Source organism: Podarcis filfolensis, assembly GCF_964270895.1.
Source record: "Podarcis filfolensis genome assembly, chromosome: 6".
Lineage (NCBI taxonomy): Eukaryota > Metazoa > Chordata > Lepidosauria > Squamata > Lacertidae > Podarcis > Podarcis filfolensis.
This window is the reverse complement of record NC_139609.1, coordinates 64070390-64098007: the sequence shown is the minus strand read 5'-3', so window position 1 is coordinate 64098007 and position 27618 is coordinate 64070390. Positions and strand designations below refer to the sequence as shown.

The window sequence follows — 27618 nt, the reverse complement described above, 5'->3', positions numbered from 1 at the left end:
CTTTATGAATGGAGCATCTCTATCACAGTTAAGGAAGTCTTCATTGATAGATGGAATCTGCAGATCTTCTCGTATGAACAAAGTGAATACTTTTTCTTTTTAGATAATATTCATACATAACTCAGCAGGCATAGTCATAGAATCATAGAATCATAGAGTTGGAAGAGACCACAAGGGCCATCGAGTCCAACCCCCTGCCAAGCAGGAAACACCATCAGAGCACTCCTGACATATGGTTGTCAAGCCTCTGCTTAAAGACCTCCAAAGAAGGAGACTCCACCACACTCCTTGGCAGCAAATTCCACTGTCGAACAGCTCTTACTGTCAGGAAGTTCTTCCTAATGTTTAGGTGGAATCTTCTTTCTTGTAGTTTGGATCCATGACTCCGTGTGCGCTTCTCTGGAGCAGCAGAAAACAACCTTTCTCCCTCCTCTATGTGACATCCTTTTATATATTTGAACATGGCTATCATATCACCCCTTAACCTCCTCTTCTCCAGGCTAAACATGGCCAGCTCCCTTAGCCGTTCCTCATAAGGCATCGTTTCCAGGCCTTTGACCATTTTGGTTGCCCTCCTCTGGACACGTTCCAGTTTGTCAGTGTCCTTCTTGAACTGTGGTGCCCAGAACTGGACACAGTACTCCAGGTGAGGTCTGACCAGAGCAGAATACAGTGGCACTATTACTTCCCTTGATCTAGATGCTATAGTCTTGGAGGCACTGTGTGAGAAAAAGGTAGAACCCCCTTCTAAAATACCCGCCCCTCATGTTTTTGTAAGTACTTACTAAATCTGTCCAGTTAAACAAGGATAGGTCTGTAACTGACTGAACATTTCAACCTTAGTGAGCAGTTAAATGGGAATAGCAGGGTTTTCGTTCATGCCATATGCTAAGTTAGAAACTATCTTTTTCCAAAATGATTTGTTTCCTTAAAAGTAATTTTTAATAAGCTGACAGTGTTCAAATCAGTGTTGTTTTTATAGTGAACTGGTTCATATGTCACATCAAACTGTAGTTACAATAAACAATGGCTTAATTTGAAATCCTAGACCGGGGTGCCCAAAGTTTTTACCAAGAGGGCCAGATTTGATGAAGTGAACATGCATGAGGGTTGGTGAGTTTAGGATTTAACCCCAAGGTTGTTGAGCTTTTTTAAGGATTTTACCCTAGGACATATACTGCAATGAAGGCCAGATTAAATAGACTGGCAGGCCCCCAAAACAGGCTTTTGACATGCCTGTCTTAGACGCTTCACTTTTCCGCTGGTCCTACTGCTGTCATACTGCTGGGAAACAAACCATTTAAAACTATGGTTTAATGTGACTTGCAAACATTGCCACTGTTTGTCCGCTATAGTGATAGCACAAAATCTTGTTAGTGCAGGTTTTTCTTGCATAGTAACATTGGCCTCAATTTTATTTGGAGACCAAATTTCAGTTTGGTCTTTACAAACATTATAAATGTACTTTGAATTGCATCTGAAACATGCTTAGTCTTGTAAAATGTTATATCTGGAAACAATTATGTGCTTCAATATGAACAAATCTAAAAAGATAAACATTGTAATACCTGTATTTTCTAATTTGCTGATATACCCAGAATATCATTCTATCATAGTAAAAAATGAATACCTACATTTAGTCCTCTTGTTTCATCTGTCTATAATGCATTTGTCCTTGCTTTTCAATGTTTAACTCAACGTTTTTTCTTTCAATGCAAATTTTGAAAGGTTTCAAACTTATTGAAAGCAATGATACTAACAGTGCAATCCTGTGCATGTCCTTTCAGTCCCATTAATTTCAGTCAGACTTACTTCCAGGTATAGGATTGCTGCCATGTATAATCTGAGGCTGTGATTTTAATTGCCACTTCACTGTGACCCAATAAAGTTAACAAGCCTCCACCAAATATCTGCTTTGAGTATTATTGTAATAGAAGACAAGATATAAATATTAAATCTAACAGAAAGTGGTCATTTGAACTGCCCATGAACAATGCTGTAAGAGCCTGGCTTTATTGCAGTTCTTTTCCCCTCTTAATTTTGGGACCATAATTATTTAAAGTATACGGAATTTGCCTGTCATGACCCTGGAGCCCATCACCATTCCTTCTTTCAGTGTTCAGACTTGCAGAATATTATGTATATAGCCAAAACACTAGACACACACAAAACAACAATAGCACACAGGAAATATTGGAGGAACCCTGAAGTTTTTACAGGGGGGAAAAAGAAAGTGGATGGGAATTAAACAGCCCTTCAAAAAAGGATGAATGATTGGAACAGTAAACAAACACTCTGTACTACAACACCTTGTTGTTGGTCCTACTTGTTTCTTGCTAATAGTCATGTTTCTGTGTCTTCTTGACTCAGCTGATACCAAGTTATAATACAACATTCCTTCTGAAGATTGAGAGAGTTCCTTTTTTCTGCTGACAGCTGTAAGCTTTATTCGCAAATGACTGAGTCACTCATTCCTTAACCCATTTTCACTACTGTAGCCAGTTTGCTCCTACTAAATTAATTATTGGACTATTTGGTTATTTATTTAAATTTATATCCTTCTCTTTCCTGAGGACTTAGGGCAGGTAGCAATTAAAACATGCACATGTGCAGTCTTTCCTAAATTACAATTACCCTACGTTTCCTTAAGCTTAGAATGTTTTACATTCAGGTTCTGAATTTGATGGACCTCCAGGTGAAGTGAGACCTTCAGTTATGAGGACAGCCACGGAACATCTCTCTGTGTCCTGGCGGTGTAAACTTGACATGTGGATTTATACAGCCATGAAGGCCATGGTCAATTGAAATTAATGCTTATGCCAGCACAAGGAAAGGAAGTTGGTCTCAGGGATGTAGGGCTCAAGCTAAGCACTTTATAGGTTAAAAAACAGCACTTAGGCTCTCATTTGAATGACTCTTTTATTTAGATTACATTATTTGCCTTGTTTACTAAATAGATTGCATTCAGATTTCAAGAAAGTGAGTGTGGCTAATTCGTTTTCTACATTTACGAGATAAAAAACAGAGCTTCATGCTCCAGTAACTTAGAGATTTTTTTAAAAAAAATCTTATTATTAACATGTCCTGCAACAAATTGGTAAGTCCTAGGGCTAAACACTGCCCCCCACCAAAGCTCTTGCTCTTTTAAGCTATGAAAGTAGATCAGTAATAACACCTGGTGGTAGAAGCGCATAAGATTTGTTCCCTACTTTCAGGTTTAAAATTTGGACTACATGAGGTTATCTTTGAGCAGTTTTTATGCTTTTAAAAGACAGCCTTCCTTCATATCCCCCAGCTCTTCCATGTATTCCACAGAGGAGATATTGGATGTTCTCAGCTGTCTAATCTGTTCTGTCAGCTATGTACTTCTGTAAAAGAACAAAACTTAATATCTTTTATTTAACAGAATAACATTGACTTATGCATTTTCACTGGATAATATTTCACTTGTTTCCTCTACAATCAAATCGCCAGACAAGCCTCTTGCCAAGCTACAACAAAAATTGTTGCGAGGCCAAAAACCACAGCCAGTCTTTTAATAGCTGCATCGTATACACAAAGGAATATGCCAACAGTGAAAGCTCAAAATTGGCTCATAGCTGCTAAATTGAAGTGAATGGAAGCTTTCCATTGGGTCCAGTGGGGCACAGCGATCTTGATTGGCTTTTGTTAGCAGCTGGAATGGGTTACAGGGCTTGCTTTCCAGAAGCTTTGAATGTCCCAGTGAGAAACAGGATTACTATTATTTGAACTTGTTTATGTGGTTGCTTAACCTGAAGAGATAGAAGCCAGTTGAATGGCAATCTTAGATTTCTTTGCAAAAACCAGAAGTCATTAGCAATATGCAAGGAAAAGAGCCTGTGTAGAATTGGGTGCTCTGTTCTCATCTCTTCCCTTTTTCACTGCCAACATAAGCAGGAAGCAAGAGGAATGTACCCTCTGTGTCTCCATCCCTCCAATGTTCATATGATGGAGTCTTGCTGATGGCACTTCCTTGGATCTGAAGTAACAATACAAAGATCCTTCGATCTGAAACAATACAAAGCAATCACCTTAGGTGGCAGCTCTAATTCACATATCACAAAATACCAGTGTAACAAATTGTCATCCTATCATCAGCTACTCCATGTGTTCTTGCATATTTATTTTGAAGCACTGGGTTCATTTGGAGATTATACTGGTAGGGCAGCTAGACCTCTGAATTCCAACAAATGAATTCATATAATTGCATGACAACTGCTTTTGTAACAGGAATAAATCCCTTTACTGTTTTGTCGAAGGCTCATTAAGTTACACAAGAATTAAATTAATACACAGCTGCTGAGCATCTCAAATTTATAAACACTAGAAGCTTCTGCTTATCTGTGAGAAAATGTATATGGCTTGGAGATGTGTAATGAATAATAGCCTACATTTGAACTATGTGAAATAGTCTCCCACAAGTTGGATGTGCAAGGATGAAAGGTACTGTTTTCTTGCCTTACTAACCTACATCTTAATCTGTAATATTAATTTGAGAGACGACACTTGTAATTTACAGGTTAGCTTCTGTGTGTAATTCCTGGATATGAAGAATGAGCCTTTGATTAAAAGTATCATTAATATAGTAGTGGAGCTGTGAAGTTACTTGGAAGGAGAGCTAACTTTAGAGTTAGCTGAGTCAAACTGTTCTATGTCAAGGCAATTGAAGATAGCATGGCTGTCTCCCTCAACATTAATCCATTTGCATAGCTAAAATACTATTTCAAATGGCAACTTTCTAGACTGTATTTTCTGATGTGAAGAATGGCAAAAGGTCCCAGTGGATTATAGAAGGCAATTAGGAGAAAGGATGGTCCATTGTGTAAAATAGTATCTGTGCTGAATATGAGAAGGTTGAACGGGGTCACCAGGGCCTACAGTTTTTTTCTCGTAAAGTCGAAGCAAAGATTAAGGCACTATTAAGTGAATATAGCTAATGGCTTGAAAACCTTTGTTTCTGCACTAGCTCTGCCTCGCTTCCATATTTAAGTTAGTTATTTTTGCTGTCATTGAAGCCTTATTCCATGATTTGCCTATCTCTAATAAGGGTAGTCCTGAAGTACAGAATGCCTAAGACTGACTGAACTGTTTAAAGACAAAACTGTAAAAAGGCTAGCATTCTTAACAAGCCAGTGTTTCATAGAAATGTATTTCTTTGTGTACCTTTCCCCCATCAGCTCCTCAGCTGAATTTTTCTTCTAGGCATATTTTGGTGAATCCAGCCATTTCTCTTCACAATCTTTTATTTTTAAAGCATCTGCATCTTTCTGGAGAATTCAGATTCTCCCCCCCCCCCCATTTTCACTATGTATACCTTTTTTGCATATTTAAAGTTCAGAGTTTCTCTTCTTTTGAAAAAAAATTAGAAATGTATTTAGAAAGTTTAACAATAAAAAGAACTATATTGTGCATCTGTTTTTTCCCCTGCCAAGCCTAATCTGTTTTGATTCCTAAATTATTCCACTTATATTCAATGAAGGCCAGTCAAATATGTCAGCAGAATACATCTTGAATGAGTGTGTTAACTTTAGCATTAAGCTTAATTGTAGCTTTTTCTTTTCTTTCAGTTCTTTGGAACTCTTTTGTCACCCTTGAGCTTCATGATGGAGAAGATTGAGCGCCTCATGCCTACTGGTCTTTGGCATCAGCTGACCCAAATCTGAGTGAACTCAGTCCTTGGGTCAGTGTTCTCAGGAACTCCACCACCAACACCCTCTCTAGCACAAAAGCATCTGCAGCTGCGGGTGTCAAGGAAGACAAACTCCGTGACTTAGTTTTGTTTTGCATCCTATTACTGGTGCTTAAAATTGCTGTACCGCTTTTTAAGCCTTAGAATCTATAACGATTTAAGAACACCATGTTTGGTGGGACGGGGAGGGCAAGAGTGTTGTGCTCACTTTAGCTGTACAATTTGAGATTACTGCTTTCTTTCCAGAAATTCCAGAAAGCAATAAATCTGATAGACTGTGTGTTGAAATTGCCTTCTGCGCATAAATGTTTTTTTAACAAAAAATAAAACCTGCAGGAGTGGTGTTGGAATCACTGGGCATTTGCTGAGGCCCACACCCAAGTAGCCCACGGACAACAGCCAGAGAATCCTAGTCCTGCTGCTCCTGCATCTTGCTGTCGCTGCTTGTTCACCTGTCCTCTCCCGAGCAAATGATAAATTTCAGGAGCAGCCATTCACCTTGTCATTCTCCTATTATATTGCCCTAACTGTGCAGGTTAGGCCCAAAGCAAGAAAGCAGGTGAATGGATAGCAGGACAGAGGAGGTGGAACCACTGAGGATTTCTGCTCATGCAACAAAATCTTCCTGCTTTCCTCCTCCTGTGTGCCCCCTAAATCTATTCTGAGGCTTCCCCCAAACCTCTGGAGCAGATTGAAGGAGGGCACAAGATACGCACAGGGAAAGTGGGAGTTCAGTACCACAAGCAGAAATCCCTGTGCTGGTGGGACAAATTACTGGGTTCCGCCCCCTGTTCTAAAACACCCTGAGTATATGACCTCTCCGATTGGTCACCACATTCTTGTGATACTGATTTTTAACGAGCTTACAGCTACCTTGCAGAGTACATGGATTCATGACCCATGATGCTACCTCACCCTTCAAGATGGGGCAGGGTAGAAATTCATGATCATCACATTGCTGTGGTCACTTACATGTTCTTCAAGCCAAATTATATTCTATTACAAACATGTCCACCCCAGCAACTGGTCCAGGTCCTCCCTCTTCTAAGGGATTAAATTAGCTGAATTGTTTTTTTCACATTTACCATTCAGTGAGTCATAAATCAGAGCTTAACAAGTGGGCTTTGTCACTTGTGCTTTCAACTGTTTCTGGGATTGCTTAACTTTGTAGTGCTTGATGGAGACTGATACCTTGGGAGGAATTTATTCTAATTGCAGCAGACAAAATTGATGCTTGCCTTGACCTATGATCATACAGAAGCATTAACACAGCTCAGATCTGATATCCCAACCCCCTGTTCTGACTTTGTTCCAAATGGCAGCTTTGTGGGGGTAAACTGTGAAAACTAAACTTTTAAATGATGGCACTGTGACTTTGGATGGCACATGCGTTTCTCAGTTTGCAATTAGAGGCATTGTCAAAGCACACTCCCATCTATTCTAATGAGGGAACAATGCTTCAGCAAAAGATGCATAGCCCCCACAATGGAAAGAAACATGTATATCTGTCTTCAGTGAGTCCTTGCACAGAGGTTGGCTATTGATCTTGAAGCATGAGATAGTACCACTTCCCAGATGATTTATAGATCATGGGTCCCCTGCCTGTTGAGACATTGATTTTAAATGTTGCCAACACTTATGGTCTCACCCCATTCCATATATTAATTTTGAAAGGCCAGGAACAGCTCAAAATCCGGAAGCCCATTCTCAGTTACATTTTATGCTTTCCCCCCATTTTAGAGATACATATATTTTCAATAGAAGGCACATGGCAACCTTATCACCTACCACCCCATCTATACTGATACTTGCATTCATATATGACAACACAGGAAAGCAAGAGATACAAATTGCTGGAACTATTCAGCTACCAGGAGGTAACTCTCTACGTTTTCTTCCAAGTGAGTGTAAGCCACAGGGGCTGTTTCTCACGCTGGTATCGCTGTGATGATTAATAGACATGTTGTGCTCATGCAGTTTCACTTCACCATCCACAGGGGCCCATAAGGTAAGCGATATAATGCTTTTTAAAGTTGAACCTTTTCCAGCATATGTGTGGGGTTATAAATGAAGCACAGCCTCCCATGTATCACTCCCTAGAGCTGGTTTTTCTCACTGTCTCTTCTTTGACATGAGTGTACTAGAGTAGGATGAGCTTGTGGTGAATGTAGTCCTGGCAGCAATTCTTAGCCTATGTGGCTCCCATAAGACACTGTGTGTGTGTGTGTGTGTGTGTGTGTGTGTGTGTGTGTGTGTTACTCTTCTGCTATCTGGTAAAACGCGTTGCCATGTTTATCCACATTGTTCTATGACATACTCAGAGTTGTGCGCACTGAAATGTGGAGCAACTGGCCCAGCTGAGAATGGTGCTAAAAAGCCAGAGATCATTTTAACCAATGTGTAAGCCTTCTTTATGAATGTTCCAAAACTGCATTCCAGTGTGTGCATTCCAGTTCCAATGCAATTCTCTGTGCCCTGGGGTAGCTTTTAGCTCTCAACTGCTTGATCTTACATATATTTACTTGGAATTAAACCCCAATAAGTTTGATGTGACTTGCCCCCAGTTAAGTGTGCACAGAATTATAGCTTTTCTTCTTTCTGGAGTCTTAGTTCCTTCTACTATTTCATGTTGCTTTGGCAATGCCTTTCAATTGCAACTTAGAAATGTATGCATAGCATTCACATTGTGCTCCTCACTGAGAGTAGAATTGGCTTTTTTAAAAAAAGTATTTGCTTAATTTTGCAGTTCTTGCTTTTTGATATGTAAGTTTCTCCTAACCTTCACCAGTAAATTCTAGCATTTGGTAAGGTGCTTTGCCATCATGTGTTTCAAGTGGCACATGCTACCTACATAAACACACATGCTTAAGATTTACTTCCTGGTGATGTGTGTCACTGTACAAGTGTTTACCTTGATTCTTGTTGTTCTTCTGGTGAAGATGCTGAAGCTCTGAGTTGGCAATATATGTAAGGGAAAAGAGTTCCACTGTTTTGCGGGACAGCTTCTGAAAGTGCCTCTCCGCTTCACTTTGATAATCAGACTTAGCACACCATAAAGGCAAAGGCATACTTTGGGTTGACACTGGAAGTAGCTAAGAAATAATAAGGGGGTAAAGCAGCCTGTAAGTATGCAGGGTTCGGAAGTTTAGGACTTGTAAGTTTAAAACAGCACCCTGTGTAATGCCTGGAAGATAATAGGGAACCATGGTTAATGCCACAACACTGATGCCATTAGCTCTCAGCATCCCTATTTGAATGCCTGCCAGGTGGTTTTATCAGCACACTCAGGGTCAAAGATACAAAAGGTTGCTACAGGATCTAATGGGCCATGCAGCACCAACTCCCATACCGTGAACAGCAATAGGAAAGTGGGGATCAAGTTGTTCTCTGCTGGTTACTCTTAACTCATAGTATTCTTCCCTTACCCCACTCAGTATAGTGGTCAGTTCAGATAATACCAAGAATGTTCTTTTAAAATAAATTGATAACCAAAGAATCCAAGCCAATTGGGCTGTTTTTTTTTGCAGTGTTTTCAGGCAGCCAGTCATCTCTGGATGGAGTTCCTCCATGAAAGAACTTCATGATGCAGTTTTGCTTGAAACTAAATTCTGTTTTATTGGATCTAATTTAAAGTTGGACAGTTTTATTTATTCTTCTCCTGCATTTAGGAATTATTGCAAAGGTGCCAAGACTTGCGGATTCGTGACTCCAAGCAAGGCTGGGTTCAGAGGTCACAGTCAAGACCATTAATAACAAGGTGCAAACGGCTGGTTTATATGTAATGTGAAGCTTTTTACTTATTTCATTTATGCACTTCGGGGGCTCTGTTTGCTTACGGAGCACTTGGTGTCTGGTACTTATTTAGGAGATTGGGTTCATACAGGCCTTTGAAGGAATGCAGCAAATTGTTCTCTAGTGTTGTAATTCTGCGGTGGTAGCTGAACTTATTTGTCTCTGCTTATTACATATGTGCTGAGCCTGAAGGTTATTCTTCACTTAAGAAGCAATTGTTGAATCCACAGAATTGCAAGCTGGAAGGGGTGTTTTACATGTCCGCCTTTCATATGGAGGATAGCAGGCCTTTAGCTGGGAAGCCTGAAGAACTCAAATTAGTAGAGTGCCCTCCAGTGATGAGATATTTACACGGTTCTCATGACTATCAATAAACATTACTCATCATTTCAAGGATGGGATGGAATCAAGGAGTTGTAGACTGTGATTTGCTGATAGAAAAAGAATTGTAACCACTGTGTTCACAGAGCTTTATTGTATGCTGTACATACAATGGTGCATACATACTTCTGGTTACGAATGCTTCAGGTTACGAGCTCCGCTAAACCAGAAGTAGCTGCTCCTGGTTGCGAACTTTGCCCCAGGTTGCGAACGGAAATCGTGTGATGGAGGCGCACGCGCAGCGGGAGACCCCATTAGCGAAATTGCGCCTCAGGATAAGAACAGTTTCAGCTTAAGAACAGACCTCCAGAACGAATTAAGTTTGTAACCAGAGGTACCACTGTACACATAATATGACAACAGTATTCCAGTGGGTCCTGCATTGTAGGTTCTACGTGGAGTGAGAGTCTTGGGCATGTGCTCAGTGGGCCTTGCATCAATGTTGGTAGGCGATCAATTTGGAAATCTCACATCCTCCACTGCACCAGAGGGCATCAGGCTAACTTGGAAGAACAGAGCCATATGGCAAATACAGCTCTGTCCTCCAAACACCTTGCTTTCACTTCCTGCTCCCCACTCCTGCCACCTGAAGCTGCTGCCTCAGTCTGCATAATAGTGGGACTAGGCCTGCTGCTTTACTCATTTTCTCAAAGTAGCACCAAAACTCAGCTTGCCTCAAGAAAGCACCTTGGAAGAATTCAGCTGCTGGCAATTTCTCAACACAGGCAGCAGTGGCCCTGGTGTAAATTGTCCATTGCACCAAACCTGAATTAAAGAGGTGAAATAGTTTTCTCATACTCTGCTCTCTTTTTCAAAAATTTCCACCACCTTGCCCAGCGGTACTTCAAGAAAGAAGCAAGCTAACATTAATTTACCTCACAATGACCAACTGATGGGAGTTGTCGTTCAAAACTTCTGGAGGACACTCTCCCACTTACATTCTTCTGTGGGACTTGCCAGTCACACTAGGAATTGTACTGTACTGCCCTTTGAAAAATAGTTGATACCAATACTGTATTCTTTTTCATTTCTTTGTGAGAATGCAAAAGGTTTCTCACACAGAGGCCTCATGGATATTTCTGCGTGTAATAGTATCCTCGTGCATTTGCCAGCACCAGCCAATGTGTCCAAATTGAAATTCCTGAATCTGTAGACTCTGCTTATGCAATCTGTTTTCTCTCATAGGCTATTTATAAATGAATACAAGTTAACTGCATAAAAAACAACAACATGCTAGCTTACCTGAAGCTATTGCTGATTAACAAATTAAGTACTGGTTTACTATCTACAGGTTTGATGTCTGCATTGACTGTTTTCCCCACCCCCTTTCAGTCTTGCTGCAGCCAACTGGGGGACTGTCACATTTCCCTGCCTTGAATCATCAGCCAAGATTTTAAGACAACAATTCCATCCCCCTCTTTCCACAGCAGTCACCGCCCCTGGCTGCTGCTGGCTGGGTCAGTCTGGCCTGTCTCCTGTGCAGTAATAATGCACTTGAAGGCTGTGTCTAAAAATCCTCTCCCACACAGGTCGTGGCAGGTTAGACAAATATTAGTTCAAATGTCCCATAAATTGTCCCCAAGGGGCTGGACCAGCAGCCATCCCTTTTCATTGCACAGATCTAACCCCCCTCAAGGGGAAAATTAGCAACTATTAGCATGTGTGAAGCAGAATTCCTGCTGTAGGTGGAAAGCTGTTAAGAAATGCTTAAGAGAGCGGGCTGTTAATATGTACACCGCACTGATGTGGTGATTTAGTAGTAGCAACCCTCGCAAAGGCAGAGACTTATTTTAGTCACTTTTTAAAATTATTATTTGAACAAGGACCCAAGGGTTTATGTGCACATTCCAGTAGCAATGGACACATGTTAAGAAAATTCCAGTAGGATTGTTTTATTTTTACTCAGAGGTTCCCTGTACACACACACACACACACACACACACACACACAGTCACTGTCTCCCTCTAATAGTGACTAATTCAGAGGGTGGATGTCAACAGGATTGTAGCTAAAACAGGCACACACTGAAAAAGAAAAGGGAGGTAGCAAAGTGATTGGTAAAGCCCTAGGGTTTGCAGAAATAAAAAAAAACGGGGGTGGGCAAAGATGGCACCCTTCAAAAAAAAAAGTCTAGCCCAATAATGACAGAGCTTATAAGTGACCATGGAATGCTGACTGGAGTGGGGAGGCAAAAATCGGGGAAGAATAGGCAAATGGAATGGAGATTCCTAGAAGGCGTGGCTGGCAAGAGCCCTCCATGCTGCAACTTTTTTTGTAGTTTCTACTTCTGACTGTTCCTCAAACATGGTATGTTGACAGCTCACTAATTCCCCAGTTGAACGGTTGTAAACAGTTAAATGGACTGCATGATGCCAAAGGCACTAAATAACTTCCTGTTTTAAAATTAAAAAAGGATGGCAGTTTGTCATTGCTATAGTAAATTACTATGAGAAATAAAAATTAGCAGCATCAAATGTTCTTAATGTGGATTTTATTCCCCTCCTCCTTTTGTAATTTTAATCTTTAATATATCCAGGTGTGAGCCTTTAAACTTTGCTGAGAATTTCTCATCCCTCTCTTCCATTTGATCCTGTACTTCTGCAAGTGGTCTAGCACAGAGAATTTTTGTAGGTTAAACTTTTTTGCTGGCACAGATTAAACAGGTGGGTAACTTGCTAAATTTATGGCACAGGAGAAGAGTTGATCATCTCCATTTACTGAACCAGTCAGAAAGTCCTTTTTCCCCTCTGTAACATGAAATGGCTTCATTTCTCTTCCTCACTGTTAGCTCCTGCAGAATGAAAGGGTGATTAGAAAGATAGGACTAAATGATTATCACAGTTCATAAAACTGTAGAGTTGGAAGGGATACCGGGTTCATATAGTCCAACCCCCAGCAATGCAGGAATCTCAGCTAAAGCATTCATGACATCCAGCTTTCTGCTTAAAAACCTCCAAGGAAGGAAAGCCCACAACCTCTTGTGGGAGTTTCTTCCATTGTCGAACAGCTCTTACTGTCAGAAAGTTCTTACTGATGTTTCGTTGGACTCTCCTTTCTTGTAACTTGGATCCATTGGCTTGGGTCCTAGCCTCTGGAGCAGGAGAAAACAAGCTTGCTCCACCCTGCATGTGGCAACCCTTTAGATATTCGAAGATGACTATCATATCTCCTCTCAATCTCCTCATTACCAGGCTAAGTAAACATACCTAATTCCTTCAACCGTTCCTCATAAGGCTTGGATTCCAGACTGTTGATCATCTCAGTCACGCTCCTCTGCACACACTCCAGCTTGCCAATATACTTCTTAAATGGTGGTGTCCAGAACTGGACACAGCAAAAGTACAACAGGAATGAAGGACACACCAAAGGTTTTGCAAGGAGCATAATCTAATATCCTTATCCAGCAAGGAAGATATCCAGCAACATAAATTGCTAATGCAGATATAGACTAATGAAATAATCCCCATCTTCATCATACTGTTCATCTGAGACTTAATGAGCTGGTCTGATGAATCACTGGATACATATTTGCATGTTTGTCTACCACTGGACTCAACAGTTGTTTATGAGACTAGCTGCCCATGACAACAGTGGGATAGGAGCCATAATTTATGTTTAGGCTTACTACTACTCTGCAGAAAATCAAATCAATAAGCTTTTCCTAGCATGCAGAGAAGCAACAGTGAGGAAAGCTTCTGCTTCTAATTCAGCATCTAATTTTTGTCTGCCGGGCCCTGTGCTTTAAACAGCTGCACATGTTTATAAAGAAGCTGGCAACTTTATCAAGAGGTGCCCATGCTGTGGCCCACGTTTGGCTTCACTCATCTTCTGCTCTGAAAGACTGCATCTGCATCTTCCTGACTTGTATCCCACACGTTCTGTTTCAGATGGAATTGGTGTAATTCACTGCAACTGTTCCATCCCAGTTCTCTGTGATCCATTCTTAAACCAATTAACTCTCCCGCTAGCCTTCTATATCATACATGGCAGATTTAAAGATTATTAGAACATGATCTTCTGTGGAGATTCTTCTAGACACAATACACATCACTTAGGAAGGGTTTGTGAGTGGAACAGAATCCTTGACAAGGCTCATCCCCTTTTAAAAGCTCCACTAGATAGAAAACATCTGCTTTTTAAAAGAGAAATGTGCACGTTCAGTGGAAAATTGAGTACAGCAGATACATTATGTAAGAGAGCACGTAGGGAGTTCTGAATGTTATTAGATTTACCAATTAAGGGAGTCCTTTTAAAAGGGATGGCTAATTTGTCCCTTCTGCCTCCCCCTTCCAATAGTAGAAGCAAATTTATTGGACAAAGTTAGCATTTGAATATACAAACCTGCCTTGTGTGGGGGGACCATTAGCCTGTCTACTTTCAGTTTTCTGAGAGCTCAACTTGGCAGGATGTTGAAGATCTGTGACTGGATTTCCTATCTCATTATCAGTGCTATTTTTCTAGAAGAAGTGCTGGAAATCACCATGAACACCTTCCTCATTCTCTCAGAATGGCAATTGTGCCCACCAGAGAGGTGCTGGAAGTGAGTTCTGGCTGAAAGAAAGCCCTGTTCATCATTATTATTTGTAAAAATCAGCTGGCTGGGGAGGGACAACTGATCAGGACTGTATATTAGGACAAGGGTGAGTTTAACTATTCCCCTGCCATGCAATTTCCCTATAGAAACTGCTCTTCCCACCCACCTGATTAAGGAAATTGTATGGCACACATGAGCACAATTCAACACTGATTGGCCAACAAGGACATTCCTTGGGCTGCTCCCTGTGATTCTTTTCCTGGAAATTTTGAGAACTTGATCACAGAGTTTTCCATATGCAAATTGTGGGCTCTATCACAAAGTGATGGCCCTTCCCCTTCCTGAAGGTTGCTACTTCTAAATTGGACTACCACTTTCTGTTACTTTGGGGAAGTGCTCAGCAGCCATAAAAAGTGGACTTAATCAAATGCCTGTGACGCACTTGGCAACTGCATTCCACACATCATTTACAATCACAGTAGGAGCATGGTGTTGGATAATTGCATTTTCCTAGTTTTGTTTGGAAAATGCAATTTTCTTTCCCTTGCAACAGAAGCATGAAGTGTTTTGGAGGATTCAGGATTCCTTGCAACAAACAACTGCATATTTATTGTACCAAAAATCACTTATGTGTGAAGAAGACTCTGACTATGACTCTGTTTTCATGGTTGCTCCATGATAACAAAATCTTCACCTTATCTCTTCACCTTACCCTCTGCTTTTAAAAAACCCTTTAACTGCTGCCATCACTGGAAGCATTAAGGGACAGCAACCTTATTTTCCCCGCTTTCTCAGTCAACTTATTACCAGCATTGCATCTTTTTGCGTGATGGGCTTTGAGGAACACATTGTCCCTGAATGAGTCCTCCTTCAGTGTTAATGCTCCTGGAATTACCAAAATAGGCAGCTGCTAGAGAGAACTACTGCCCTCCCTCACACCTTTGCAGAGACAGGCTGTATTGGATGAGGCCTTAGGCACTCTTAACTATCTCTGCTGCTTACTGAACACACACACACAGAAGCTCAGAAGAAATAGTCCAGGACTGTTTATGGAGCAAGGCATCTTAAAACCCCACCCCACCCCACTTTCCCAAATTCTCTGTCACTCATCAAGTAAGGTCTGGTAGCCTCCTCAGCACTGGTATTCCTGCCAGAGGGGAGCTCCTAAGCAGTTTTGCAAGGGCGAATAAGTGTTCATCAACGGCTGTTGCCCCTCAGCACTTTTTCTTTCCAGACCACTGAGTGAGCATTACCCTCCGGGAAGAGGGGGGGGGTGAGGCTTGTTTTGTTGTGAAGGTTTAAGTCTTAAATTGATGGCAGGTGAGGCAATAATGAAGATAAATGAAGGGAGCTCTTCCCGGCAGATTAGATCTTGGTGCTGATGAACATGTCTGTTAGGGCAAGCTTGAAAGGCTCTGGGCTGAGTTCAACTTCTCGTCTCCCCTTTCACCTTCAGAAATTCTAGTAATGCCATTTGGAGAGGGGAGCAGCAAACCTGAGTAAAGCAACGTAATCTGTAGATGCTGGAGGGATTTGGACGGTCTGAACTGAAGGCACCTGCCTGCAGCTGGCCAAAATTTAAATACGAACTTGACCAGGTTTTTGGAGCTGCTGCAAAATCTTAATACCATGATAGTGGAATCCTTGGCATTCATATTACACTTTCCGGATGTTAGAGAAACTGCACATACACTATCTTGGTCTGTATAGCAAGCCTGTAAAGTTCATGTTATACCCATATTACAGATGAGCAGGTTGAGGCTAAAAGAGTAGCTTCAGTAGATACTGTGTGTTCATGGCATTTGATCCAGGGACTTTCTTGTTCACTGAAATATATTTCAGAATTGTAATTTTAAAAATGTTTGTATATATAATTTAGTAATTTCCATGGTCGTGGATGGCAGTAGGCTTGTCAGGTGGCCTATATTTTAAGGGCAGTCCCTGTTCCCAGATCACATAAGCAGAATGGCAGTGTACTGAGTCTAAAGTCCACAAATAGTTATCAGTTCTTTGCATCTTCCCTTTGGATATTGTGGTCTGCCTGTTGTCCTCCTTGGCAGTGAGACTTGACTAAGCAACAGCACGGCTGTCTATGGTTGAAAATAAAGTATTTAATATTTGGGTTTTGTTCAAAAGCAGCATATGAAAATGCAGTGTGGATCAACTGGGACCAACTAGCGTGAATTTACATTGAAATCTGTCAACTGTTCTAGAAATTGCACTGTGACCACAGACATGCCTGACTTTGGCAACTCATTTTGCTAATGCAGCAGCAAACAGGGTGGGGAAGGAAGGTCCCAAGAAGGCCATGAGCATACAAGTGTCACTGGTGATGGGATGGATGACCTGACAAAGTCCAAGTCTGGTGCAGAACCAGCCATCAGTGCAGAGCTTCTTTTGCAACAATGACTCCTTGCTGTGACCTGTAGGACTCTTGTGAAATCTTAGAGCATAAGAGGGAGCTGATGCAGACCAGCTCTTCCCACACATTTTCAGTAACGTTTAGTAGGGCACTTGCCACAATATGATTGTTCTTGTATTTTTGGCTCCGGTCTCAATTAGAATCAGAAATTCTATATGACAAGATTTGAAACAATGACTTTTTGATGAACCAGAATTTGGATCCCCTGGATTTCTGAGCTGAGTTAAGATTTTTCTCCAGCATAACTTTATGAAAAAGGAGCAATTAAATTTCTAATGAATCTTAAGGATGGACTCCGGTATAAATTGGGTGTTTCCCATCAAAATCTCTGTTGAACATAAGCCAAAGTGGTACTGAATAGGAATAGAGAAGCTGCACAGGATGCTCTTCCAAATCCTGTAGAAGCACATGACGTTAGAGCAAAAGCACATTATGACTAGAGACGAGAACAAAAACATCCCGCAAGGTATTCTAACCAATACCCAGGCAATAGATGTTGCTTCACATGGAATCGTAAGAGAATCCATTTCTCTGAGTCATATAATAACAAAATTCAAAGTAGTGATGGAATGTAAACCTTCACCTAGAAGTTATTCTTGCTCTGTTGAAAGTTATTCTAGGATTGCTATAATTCTGGTAAAGGTGAGCAATATGTGACAACATATCTCTCAAGTAGATCTTGATTGCCAAGAGAAATTTCTGATCATGCACCTGCATGCATAGATTGGTCTGCATCAGCCTCTTTATACAAAGTACCGCACGTTGATATTGGTTGAGAGATCTACACATGTGATTAGGGACATGAGGTTATGCAGAAACCACAGAAATACTTCTTTTTAAGTAATCATCTGAAGCCAACTGACAGATTGTGTGGGGTGCCAGAAAAGCATTTTTTTTTTGTCCAGGGATTCTTTTATTCAGTTATCAGCTTTGCTGAATAAAAGACAAAATAAGAGCAAGCAATAGCTGGCACAAGAGATAACTTTAAACCCTTTAATACATAAGAACCGTTTTTAATTCCAAAGTATTGAACGAATTAGACCTTCACAGAAATCAGTTAGACTGAATGATCACTCTTGGAGCTGTGAGGATGCTGAGTTTTGCCCCCCCCCCCAATAAATGGATACACATCTGATGAACAAATGTAAGAAGCAATATCATTCCAAATGTGGATGTCAGAAATTTCCTATAGAATGTAAAAAATTCGAGGCCATCAGAAGTCCCATGTCCAAATGGACTGCAAGTGAAATATTGCAAACCAAAACTTCAATAAACCTTTAACAATTTAAAATTGTAGCCAAGTCTTCCAAATAGATTAAAAATGGGATTGTGAGATATCAAGTAATGATGGCTGAAGGAGGATCTGAATGGGCTTTCACTGTTTTCAATTTGGAATGATTAGGTATCAGAACAGGAAGAGCCAGTACACTGAGTAGTAACTTAACTGATTTTGAGAAACTGTTCCATTGCAGCAATTCCCATAACCCCCGATTACTGACCATGCTGGCTGGGACTGATGGTGGTTGTGTCTCGTCAGCCGCAGTCAACTTAGCCAATGCCCAGGAATGATAATAGTTGCACACAAGTACTATCTGGAGGGTCACAGATTACCCCTGGGGTACCCCTGACTGTGATGTAAGAGGTAATTTAAAACAAGATTGGGAGAAAATGCTTGAAATTGCAATAAGTGATGCAGATTGATATAAAGGGCGGGTTTCAGCTAACAAGTCTTAGCAGAAGCGTCCAATTGTGCAATGTGGCTCCCCCCTCTCCCTTCCCCCATGTGCCCACCACAAATTGGCTCTGGGGGCAAGTTGAGAGATTTCCCCAGAACACTGCATGGGGCGGGGGTTGTTCCATCTAGCAAGATGATACGCTTGTGCAGATGGAAAATTTGTAATAATACTATGTTCAATTCCACCCAAAACCCTTAACAAAAGCAATTCTCCTTTGTTTTATATTCCCATGAAAGAAGATTCTACGTGTTTGGTATCTTATTTTTCCCTAAATTAATCTAATACATGAGGAGTTTGAGATGCAACTGCTCTTGTACATACTTCATTCATAGGTGGTGGAAGTGCTCTAAGATGCAGGCATATTGAGATAACATTCTGAAAGAAACAATGTGAGCAACATTTCATAGGCACTGAACTGCTGCTGTTTGTTATGTAAGATAGTTAGAAATATGAGAGGGGAATCCTAATGGTTATGGTTTGCCTAACTTCTGGTTTTTCTGATGGCTGCTAAAATTGTAACTGCAAAAAAAGGGTGAAGTGCATAAAATATATTCTATGAAAGAGTTGATTACTAAAATTTGGTCCCCTGCCTAAATGCCAAGTTACATAAACTGTGACACTGAGAGAGAAAACAAAAGACGGGGAAAGTTTATTGTGGCGCCGATTTATTAATTTCTCCGCTTAAATATAACATTGACATAAATATTTATAACTGCTTTTCAGTTTTGTAATACCAATTCAAGCTTATTTTGATTTTTTAAAAAAATGTAATTGCAATTTAAACATAGCCTGCAATTGCAACGGAAAGCATACTTTGTATTATTTTTCTTTATAATAAAAAGACATTTTTAAAGACTGTGAAACAGGAAGCTAATGCTTTGAATCTTACCACTGCCTTGAACTTGTTGGGTCAGTGGTGGGAAACCTGTGGCCATCTAGATGTTATTGAAGTCTAACTCCCATAAGCTCCAGCCAGTGTGGCCGACTTTCAGGGATGATGGGAAATGTAGTGCAGCAACATCTGGAGGGCCAAAGGTTCCTCGCCATTGCACTAAGTCAGGCGTGGCCAAACTTGGCCCTCCAGCTGTTTTGGGACTACAACTCCCATCATCCCTAGCTAACAGGACCAGTGGTCAGGGATGATGGGAATTGTAGTCCCCAAACAGCTGGAGGGCCAGGTTTGGTCATGCCTGCACTAAGTGGTCTTAAGCAAGCTACTGTGTTCTAGCCTTAGTCCTTCAGCTGTGCTATAGAGATGATAATACTGACCTACCTTGTAGAGTTGGAGTAAGGAATACTGAAAAAATGTATGTGTATGTCTATTGGTAAGCAGGCCAATGAGAAGAAATCTGGGTGGGTGAAACAAGGGTTTTAGAAGTCTTTCAAGTGTCAGATTGGAATGCAAATAATAGGATCCAATTAAAACAATGGTGAAAACGGTGGGGGGATTTTTAAAAGGTATATATTGCTTATTTTGTTGAAACAAATGAGGAAAACATTTGGATTTGTAATGCAACATTTGACATTGCCCATGCTTTCATAATGTTCTTCCTCTTTCTTTCCTTAAGTTGAGCTCCCTGCTGTTCATATTGCCTGGTACTGAGTGTATAGCTCTCATCAAAGCTTCTGTAGGCCAGCAGCAAACTGTGTCAATGCCACACCAGAAAGAATAGGAGATGTGACCTTCTTGTGAAGGTGGGGAAGTTTCAAAGGTGAGCTGCTTGTTGCCATGGCAGCAGAGGACCATGTTCCCAGGTTTGTGTTCTCTCCCCAACCAGACAATGGGAAAGCTAGGTGTCATTTGTTCTCAATATTTCTTGGACTTATTCTGTTCTTATGAACATACCCCTTTCAGGCACACAATAGCCTTGGGAGACTTTCAGCATAACGTTTGATAAGGGATGATCTAATGATGATCCAGTTTTGCTTAACCATTAAAATACTTCCTTAAAGGTGTGAATGCAATTTAGGAAGACTGCTTTATGTAGCATTGCAATTCATTCACTATTAGTTGGCAAGAGCTTATCAAATCTGTTTCTTTTTCTATTTGAGCAATGAGCAATCTGCAGCAACAGCACCCTGAAAGGTGCAGGCTAGCAATTTTCTGCAGTGTCAATTCTGCATCATATATTTTGGAACATATATCTGAACGTTGGAAAACACCTTTTGAATTTGTAAAAAGCCAGGAATGAAATGGGATCTTGCTGCTGACCCCCAATAAAATTATTAGGTACACCACTGTCTAAGCTAGCAATGCTGATATTTTCCATTAAGATTGGAATGGAGAACCTCCAGGTCTCTGTAGGACTCTCGACAGCCACACCTCCTTTCCAGCCCTGTATGCTCCTTGAGCACTTTTGTAGACTGAAAAAATGTCCATAAACTCTAATAATTTTGTTTCTTGCTTGCATGGATAGAAGACAGAGACGGGCGTGTGGATATGTGTAGAAACTAGTCTACCATGCAAAAGTGATATTCATGTTCATTGCTCCCACCCACTTTTGCCTCTGGTCCTGCCAATTGCTGGCATATGGCCCTCAGAAGGTTTCCAAGAAGGGAATGTGGCCCTTGGGTTAAAAACCCCCATAAACCTAGGAAAAGGCTACTATGTTGTCTGAAATCTGCAGGTCCAGTTGCCATGGTCTCCATCCCTGATCCTGCATCAGAGAGAGAAAGGGAGCTGGTACACAGGAAGCTGACATATGCAGAGTCAAATTATTGATCTGCCTAGCTCAGAAATGTCAACGCCCATTGACTGGCCCATGGCTTTCCAGAGATTCAGCTTGGGTCTTTCCTAACTCTATCTAGATATGCTGGACATTGGACCTGAGACTTCCTAAAAGGTAATATGCATTAGGTGAAATATTTGGTTTGGACATGGACTGTGTAGGATTATCAGGCGCTTTGTAGCATCAAAAGTTCTGTAGAGGTTATTAACAGGGGTTTTGTTGGTGTGTTTGTTTGTTTAAGTTGCCTAAGCTGCAAACTTCTGCACATTTACTTGGGAGTAAGTCCCACCAAACAAGGTGAGATTTGTGTTTAAGGAGATGTGTACAGGTTCAGTAAGTTAATGTGGTTCTGACACTGCTGTGGCCTGTCTGGGCAGACACGTGCAGTGCAGCTATTGCATAACAGTGAGGACAATATGCTGATTGCAGATGCGAAGCTCCCATAGTTGGGTATTTGCATTTATTCAACAAAACTGGTTCATCCCCTGTGGCGTGGGTGTGCCATGTGGCTTTAGACTGATTCATTGGCTTCTGCTGAGCTCGCAAAAGCTATAACAACACTGTGAACCTAAACAAGCTTAACAGTCCTGGCTTCATCCTAAGGAGTTATGTTCCAGAGACAAAGCCCACACGGTCGCCGTGAAACTGTGAAATGATGTCGCACAAAAGACTGACACTTGGGTTTGTATTGCCAAACAGCTTTTATAATCGTGGTTTTGAAAATGATCCTTATAGGACCCTTTTAATACTTGCAGGTCTGTACTGGTGCAAGGGGCCAAACAGTGACTCTGCATCCTAAAGGATTCATTTACAGAGCTTGGCTTAATGACTTGATTCACAAGATGGGGGTCAAACCCTGCACTAGATTTCAGGTGATCAAAGCTATGGCTTAGGAGCTACATGTGACTCCATGAGACCATGACCCAAGTACTCCTTGGAAGGGACCCAAAGGGTCATCTGGTCCAACCCCCACAAGCCAAGAATCACAACATAAGAGATTTGTGTTTGCCTGTCCCGCCCTGGAAGGAGTGGAAAACTGATACAGCAATGGCTGCATTTTTGTAATCTCAGCGGAGGTGCAAACTGAAGCACCTACAACAGTTGCATATGAGGCTATGGAAGAAGATGGGCATTCAACACTGTGGCCAGGGAACGTAGAATGACAGAAAAGAGGAATATGCAAGGATTGTGGGAGGTGGTGATGAAAGTTTTCAGAGATGCAGAGACAAAAGAGAAGTGTTAGCTTGATGATCTGATAGCACTGTTATGCTGCCTTTAGCCTCAAGAACTTTGCCTTGACCTTATAGTCTAGAAGTGCCACAGTTGTGGAGTGCAGCAATAACAGAGGGCAAGAACCTGCCCATTACTCACCTTGCTAGCCACGATTGTAGAAAGCCATAAAGCAAAGAACACCGTTTTCTGATACAGGTTTATATGGGATTTTGATTTAAAGTATTTAAAGCAGTCTACATGATGTACAAGTGCATTTGTACCAAAAAGTCACCTTTATATTAGTTTCCTTTAGAACCTACCAGAGCATCCAGACATACACATGTACTCTCAACTTTCATACTTTTCCCCCTCTGCATGTAGATACTGGTTTTCTTTCGGCTGCCAACTTTGTAACTCCACAGTTTGCTTTCCATTAGAAAGGAAAAGGTAACAAAGTCCCTTTACACAATGTTGCTGTTGTTCAGCTAATGTCCATAGTGCAGCCATGGTGGCCTCTGTATGAGTGGAGATCCATAGCAGAACATGTAGTTCCTTAGGACTATACAGCCATCTTCTTTTGGGAAATAGAGTACTTTCTTCCAGGGTAGATGGAGGGATTTCTGCAGGTTAGGCAACATTTTATAATATACTGCTGAACATTCCCTGGAGAGAGGCAAGGTTCTCCAGCTAATTGTAACCTGCTCCTCACTGTCTTGTGCTCCTATGTAGCTGCATTGTTCCCTCTTTTTATTTATTTGTTCTTTGGACAATATCGCCAGGCAAAGGAAGCTTCACAGTTCCGTGTCATTTGAAAATTCCTTTTTAAAGTTAGAGGAATGAGTTCTACTGGGTGAGCAGAAGAGCTCGCTATCCCCATGGGAAATGTAGTCTTCTCTGTAGTGCTTTGCAGAATTAATTAAATAAAAGCCATGCAGTTGAACTACAATTCCCAGAATGCCCAAGCCCTGGGGCACTGTGCCAGTTTTGCTTTCCCCCCTCTGGCTCACATTGTCTCAGGTTTGGTCCACCCACTCTGCCCTCTTGGGTGCTTTGCATGTGTGAATGTCCACGGTGTCCTCGCACTCCTTGCAGCGGACTGCACAGCACCAGTGGAATTTGCACTCGCATTTGGTGACTCGCCGCACGCGGGTGGTGTCATAGCCTCGGCCGCAGCACATGACCTCGCATCCATCGGTCCCACGCGAGACCTTGTTGCACACTCGTCCGGCTGTCCCTAACGAACCTGTAAAAATAGAAGAATACTTTCATTGGATTTTGCATTAGGTTTGCTGATGAAGAGTGAAAATCTGGAAACCTTATACACTCGGCTTATGTCAACTTGAGTTATGGGTTCCCTTCCACAGTGTACATGGCAGCAAATTCTACAAGCACTTATCTGAAGCAGTGCAACCTAAAGCATCTGAAAAATGCCTTTGACTTGTATAGGTTGCCCTTGACTGATAGGGAAGGGCTATAGATCAGTGCCAGAGCATCTGCATTGCATGCAGAAGGTCTCTGCTTCAGTCCCTGACATCTGTGGGTGGGGCTAGGAAAGCCCCCTGTCTGAAACTCTGGAGAGCCTCTCCCATTCATTGTAGACAGTACTGGGCTAGCTAGATCCAGTGGTGTTGGCTTAGCATAAGGCAGTTTCCTATATTCCTGGGAATGAATATATGCCCAGTCTTAATAATGTGCTACAACAACAATAAACTGGCTTGGGCAAGGCAGGAAATGTATCAGGGCCAGCTTTAACATTAGGCAGAGTGAGGCAGCTGTCCCAAGTGGCAGATGCCACGGGCCATGAAGGGGCACTGACAAGAGACACCAGATACTCCTCCTGAACCCCTGCCAGCCATTCTGCTGTGTGTGCTATTCACCCATAACCCTGTGCACTCCCTAAACTAGCCTGCTGTCATGAAATGTGGGGGAGCATGCTGTTCACCCCAATGTTGAAGATGTCCTGGGCATTTATGATTAGAATAAAATTGCTGGTCCCTATGAGAGAAGGATAGCTAGCGAGTAAGGGCACAGAAAGCCTGCTGTTTGGTCAAAGGAGCCATTTACCTGCAGACTTGTCCATCACACAGTAATCGGGTGAATTCTCAAAATATACAAGGTCCGTTTTGGTGGGTTTGCGGAAGTTTTTATTGGCCACAGTGAACCCAGTGCCATCCTGGTTCATAGTTACTTGGATGGCACCATTATATTTCTTCCGGAGGTAGTCTCCTGTTTTGCGGAAGTCCGACATTGCCAGCCAGCAAGTCCTTAAAGTGCAGGAGCCACTGACACCATGGCATTTGCATTCGAGTTTCAGGAAACGCTTCACAGCCTGAAACAGAAGAGTCATCAATAGGCTCATCACAGCTATCTGCCAATCACCCATTCCCACCACCCTTCTGAGTAATACCCCTCCCCACCTTCTCACTATATAGAAGGATCTGGCAACTTCTGTTTCAGTGTATCTGAAGAAGTGTGCATGCACACGAAAGCTCATACCTAGAACTAACTTAGTTGGTCTTTAAGGTGCTACTGGAAGAATTTTTTTTTTTTTGAAACAGAAGAGACAGCATCAACCCTATAAATGACCCTACATGTTCCCATTATGGACAAAAACTGCTTTAATAATGCTCCTGTGTTGGTTATCGCTGCCTTGGACACTTTTGCTTTGCTTACCTCTCCTATGTTTCCATTTAGGGCATTTTCACTAGTTATAGAAAAGACCCGCCAGCCCTATGAACAATACCTGCAGCTCTTCTTTTGTCAAAATCCTTGGGCTAGTCTATTAGAGCCAAGATTCATCCCAACTGGAAGCAAATCTAAGGAACCTTTAATGACCTGATTGAAAATGCTTGTGCTGAAATGGATAACTATCACTGCATGAATGGAGGCAAATTTTCTGTAATGATGCTACAGAGGCACGCCTTTCTGACTAAAAAGAATGCCAGCTTGACAGAACAGAAATTGATTGTATTTATATGCAGGCATGGAAGGGATTCAACTAATGAAAGCCATCAGTGGAAGCCAATGCAAGGACTTCCACTTGTGCAACAGGGCTTCTCCCCTTCCTCTGCATGCCCCCTGAAATTGGTGTGTGTGTGTGTGTGTGTGTGTGTAGAATCCCCCAGAACAGCATCACAATGTGGAGGAGAGGGGGGGTCATTTTGTCAGGCAAGCTGAAATGCTTGCACCGGCAGAATGTTTGACACAGCGCAATGCCAAATCTCTCCTTGGGTCTGTGGCTGAGTATGGCATGATTTCCCCTTCCCTACCTTCTGCCAGCTGGCTGGGACTGATAGAAGTCCAACAACAGGTTAACAACCCCTGGTTTAAACTCTTCTTAGGCCAGGGATGGAGCACCTGTGGCCCTCCAGATGTTATTGGACTGTGGTTCTCATCAGCCATAGCCAGCAAAGTCAATGGCCAGGAGTGATGGCAGCTAGTCTCACAAGAGAGGGCCACAGACTCCCATCCATTGGCTTATTTTGATTAGGAAGCCTGGTCTAAATGAGGGGAAGGGAGTTCCTGTTGAATGAGGCCTTGTTTTTGTCCAAAGGCCTAGAGCCTCACTAACAAAACTCCAGGTTTCTCTCTCCAACAATTAAATCTGAGATGTCAGAGTTTTCCATGGGCTGAGATCTGTAGCACAGAAAGGGCTCTGGGTGGTTTTATTCAAAATTATTAGCTGGCACAATCAGTGGGGTGACACAGGCAGGGTAGGGTTGCTCACCTGCCTTCCCGTCACTACATCTTGTTGCCAGTTCCTGAGAGGGTGAGTTGTGGGGTGCTCAGCACCATGTGCCTGAGGTGGTAGAACCAATCTTATGCTCTTGCCGCTGCACCCAAACCATGCTGAGCTCCCCTTCAGCTTGCCCTCCGGCTGTCAGGAACTGGCAGCAATGCTCCGTGTTAGGAAAGCAGATAAGCAACCCCGCCCCATCACGCCCCCCCCACCAACCACAACTGAACTGAACCATACAGGACGACTCATATCAGCCACTGCCAAGCTACTAAGAATTTATGCTACTAACCGTTCTGCCACAGCGGTTGTTGTGCAGATTCATCAGGGCCCGGGCATCCTTCACTGTTTTCTCTTTGGCATCCACAAAGTCCTTTGCAAATTTGATCCCATAGTTGATGTTGTCACTGCAGCCCCCCCAGTCAAACTCCCCTCTTTCATCCTTCGAGCGGCCCCGCTTGTGGGGATCACAGCTGCAGGCCTTGAGCTCACCTTGGCTGCAAGCCCTGGTGATGGCGTATACAACTCCAGCGGAGGAGATTGCATAGACGAAGGCAGCTTCCCTGCTACCTGCCAAATGGGTGGGAAACAAGAAATAAGAATAGTGAGCCAGGAGTCAGAAGCTAAGTGGTTTTCTACACTGCCCGGAGATCTTTGGATAAAAGGCGGAATATAAATTACAATAGCAACACTGATTCAGATCAATTTCCAAGTACTTTTGCTTAAGATCAAAGTCTTTGATATACCCTTTCTTTTCTTTTTAAAATACACTTAGAATAGTGCAGTCAACCGAGCACAATGAGATCATTACTTCCAGGTTTTTTCCTTAAGAAATCTTACAAATTGGATTCCTACATTTGCCATTGTTCTCTTATAAGAAAAACCACTGGAACTAACTTTCAATGTGAAGTTGAAGTATATATATTTGGAACCCCTTGCCTTCTCTTTCTCCATTCTGAACTGATTTTGTAATCTAATTTTAATCTAGTCTATGTGCATTCATGATATTTAGCAATCTTCACTAATCACAGCTATCTCTTCAACATTTTTTCTCCCTTCTTATTTTCCACATCTGTACATATTTAGCAATTTAGAGAGAGTATGCAAATATTTCATAATTGAAGTAAAGCATTAAATCATAGAGAACAGTCTACTTATTATGAGGAAAGTCTGGCCTTTTTACTATAGAGGCATTCCAAGCCATAAGGTTTGTGGAACTCCTAGAGGTCTGTTGCATGGGGAGCAGTGCTGACCATTTGAGCAGCCAAAACATCATTGATCTATTGGTAATTACATGCATTATTGTTATTTAAAATGAAATTAAGCAAATAAAGCATGCATAGTAGTAACCATGAAAGACAAAAGC

At 41.8% G+C, this 27618-nt stretch overlaps 2 protein-coding genes and 1 long non-coding RNA gene across 4 annotated transcripts in view; 2 read left to right on the top strand and 1 right to left on the bottom strand.

The window, feature by feature from the left end:
- ST7L (suppression of tumorigenicity 7 like) overlaps positions 1 to 5998 on the top strand; it is a 40385-nt gene extending 34387 nt beyond the window's left edge. For both annotated transcript variants that reach the window (XR_014549028.1, XM_083617460.1), the window contains exon 15: positions 5589 to 5998. Coding sequence is in view for 1 of the 2 variants with exons in the window: in XM_083617460.1 (XP_083473586.1) it covers positions 5589 to 5684 (96 nt within the window). In the remaining variant the exon portion in view is untranslated. The remainder of the gene's footprint in view (positions 1 to 5588) is intronic.
- LOC310764219 lies at positions 711 to 1907 on the top strand. The gene is made up of 2 exons (XR_014549079.1): positions 711 to 1054; positions 1109 to 1907. It is a non-coding gene; the product is annotated as an uncharacterized lncRNA (long non-coding RNA).
- A 15552-nt stretch (positions 5999 to 21550) lies between the features above and the next one.
- WNT2B (Wnt family member 2B) overlaps positions 21551 to 27618 on the bottom strand; it is a 45110-nt gene continuing 39042 nt past the window's right edge. Inside the window, exons 3-5 of the mRNA XM_083617551.1 lie at positions 26545 to 26822; positions 24581 to 24845; positions 21551 to 23759 (exon numbers count right to left, since the gene is read on the bottom strand). Coding sequence (XP_083473677.1) covers positions 23530 to 23759; positions 24581 to 24845; positions 26545 to 26822 — 773 coding nt within the window. The 3' untranslated portion in view covers positions 21551 to 23529. The remainder of the gene's footprint in view (positions 23760 to 24580; positions 24846 to 26544; positions 26823 to 27618) is intronic.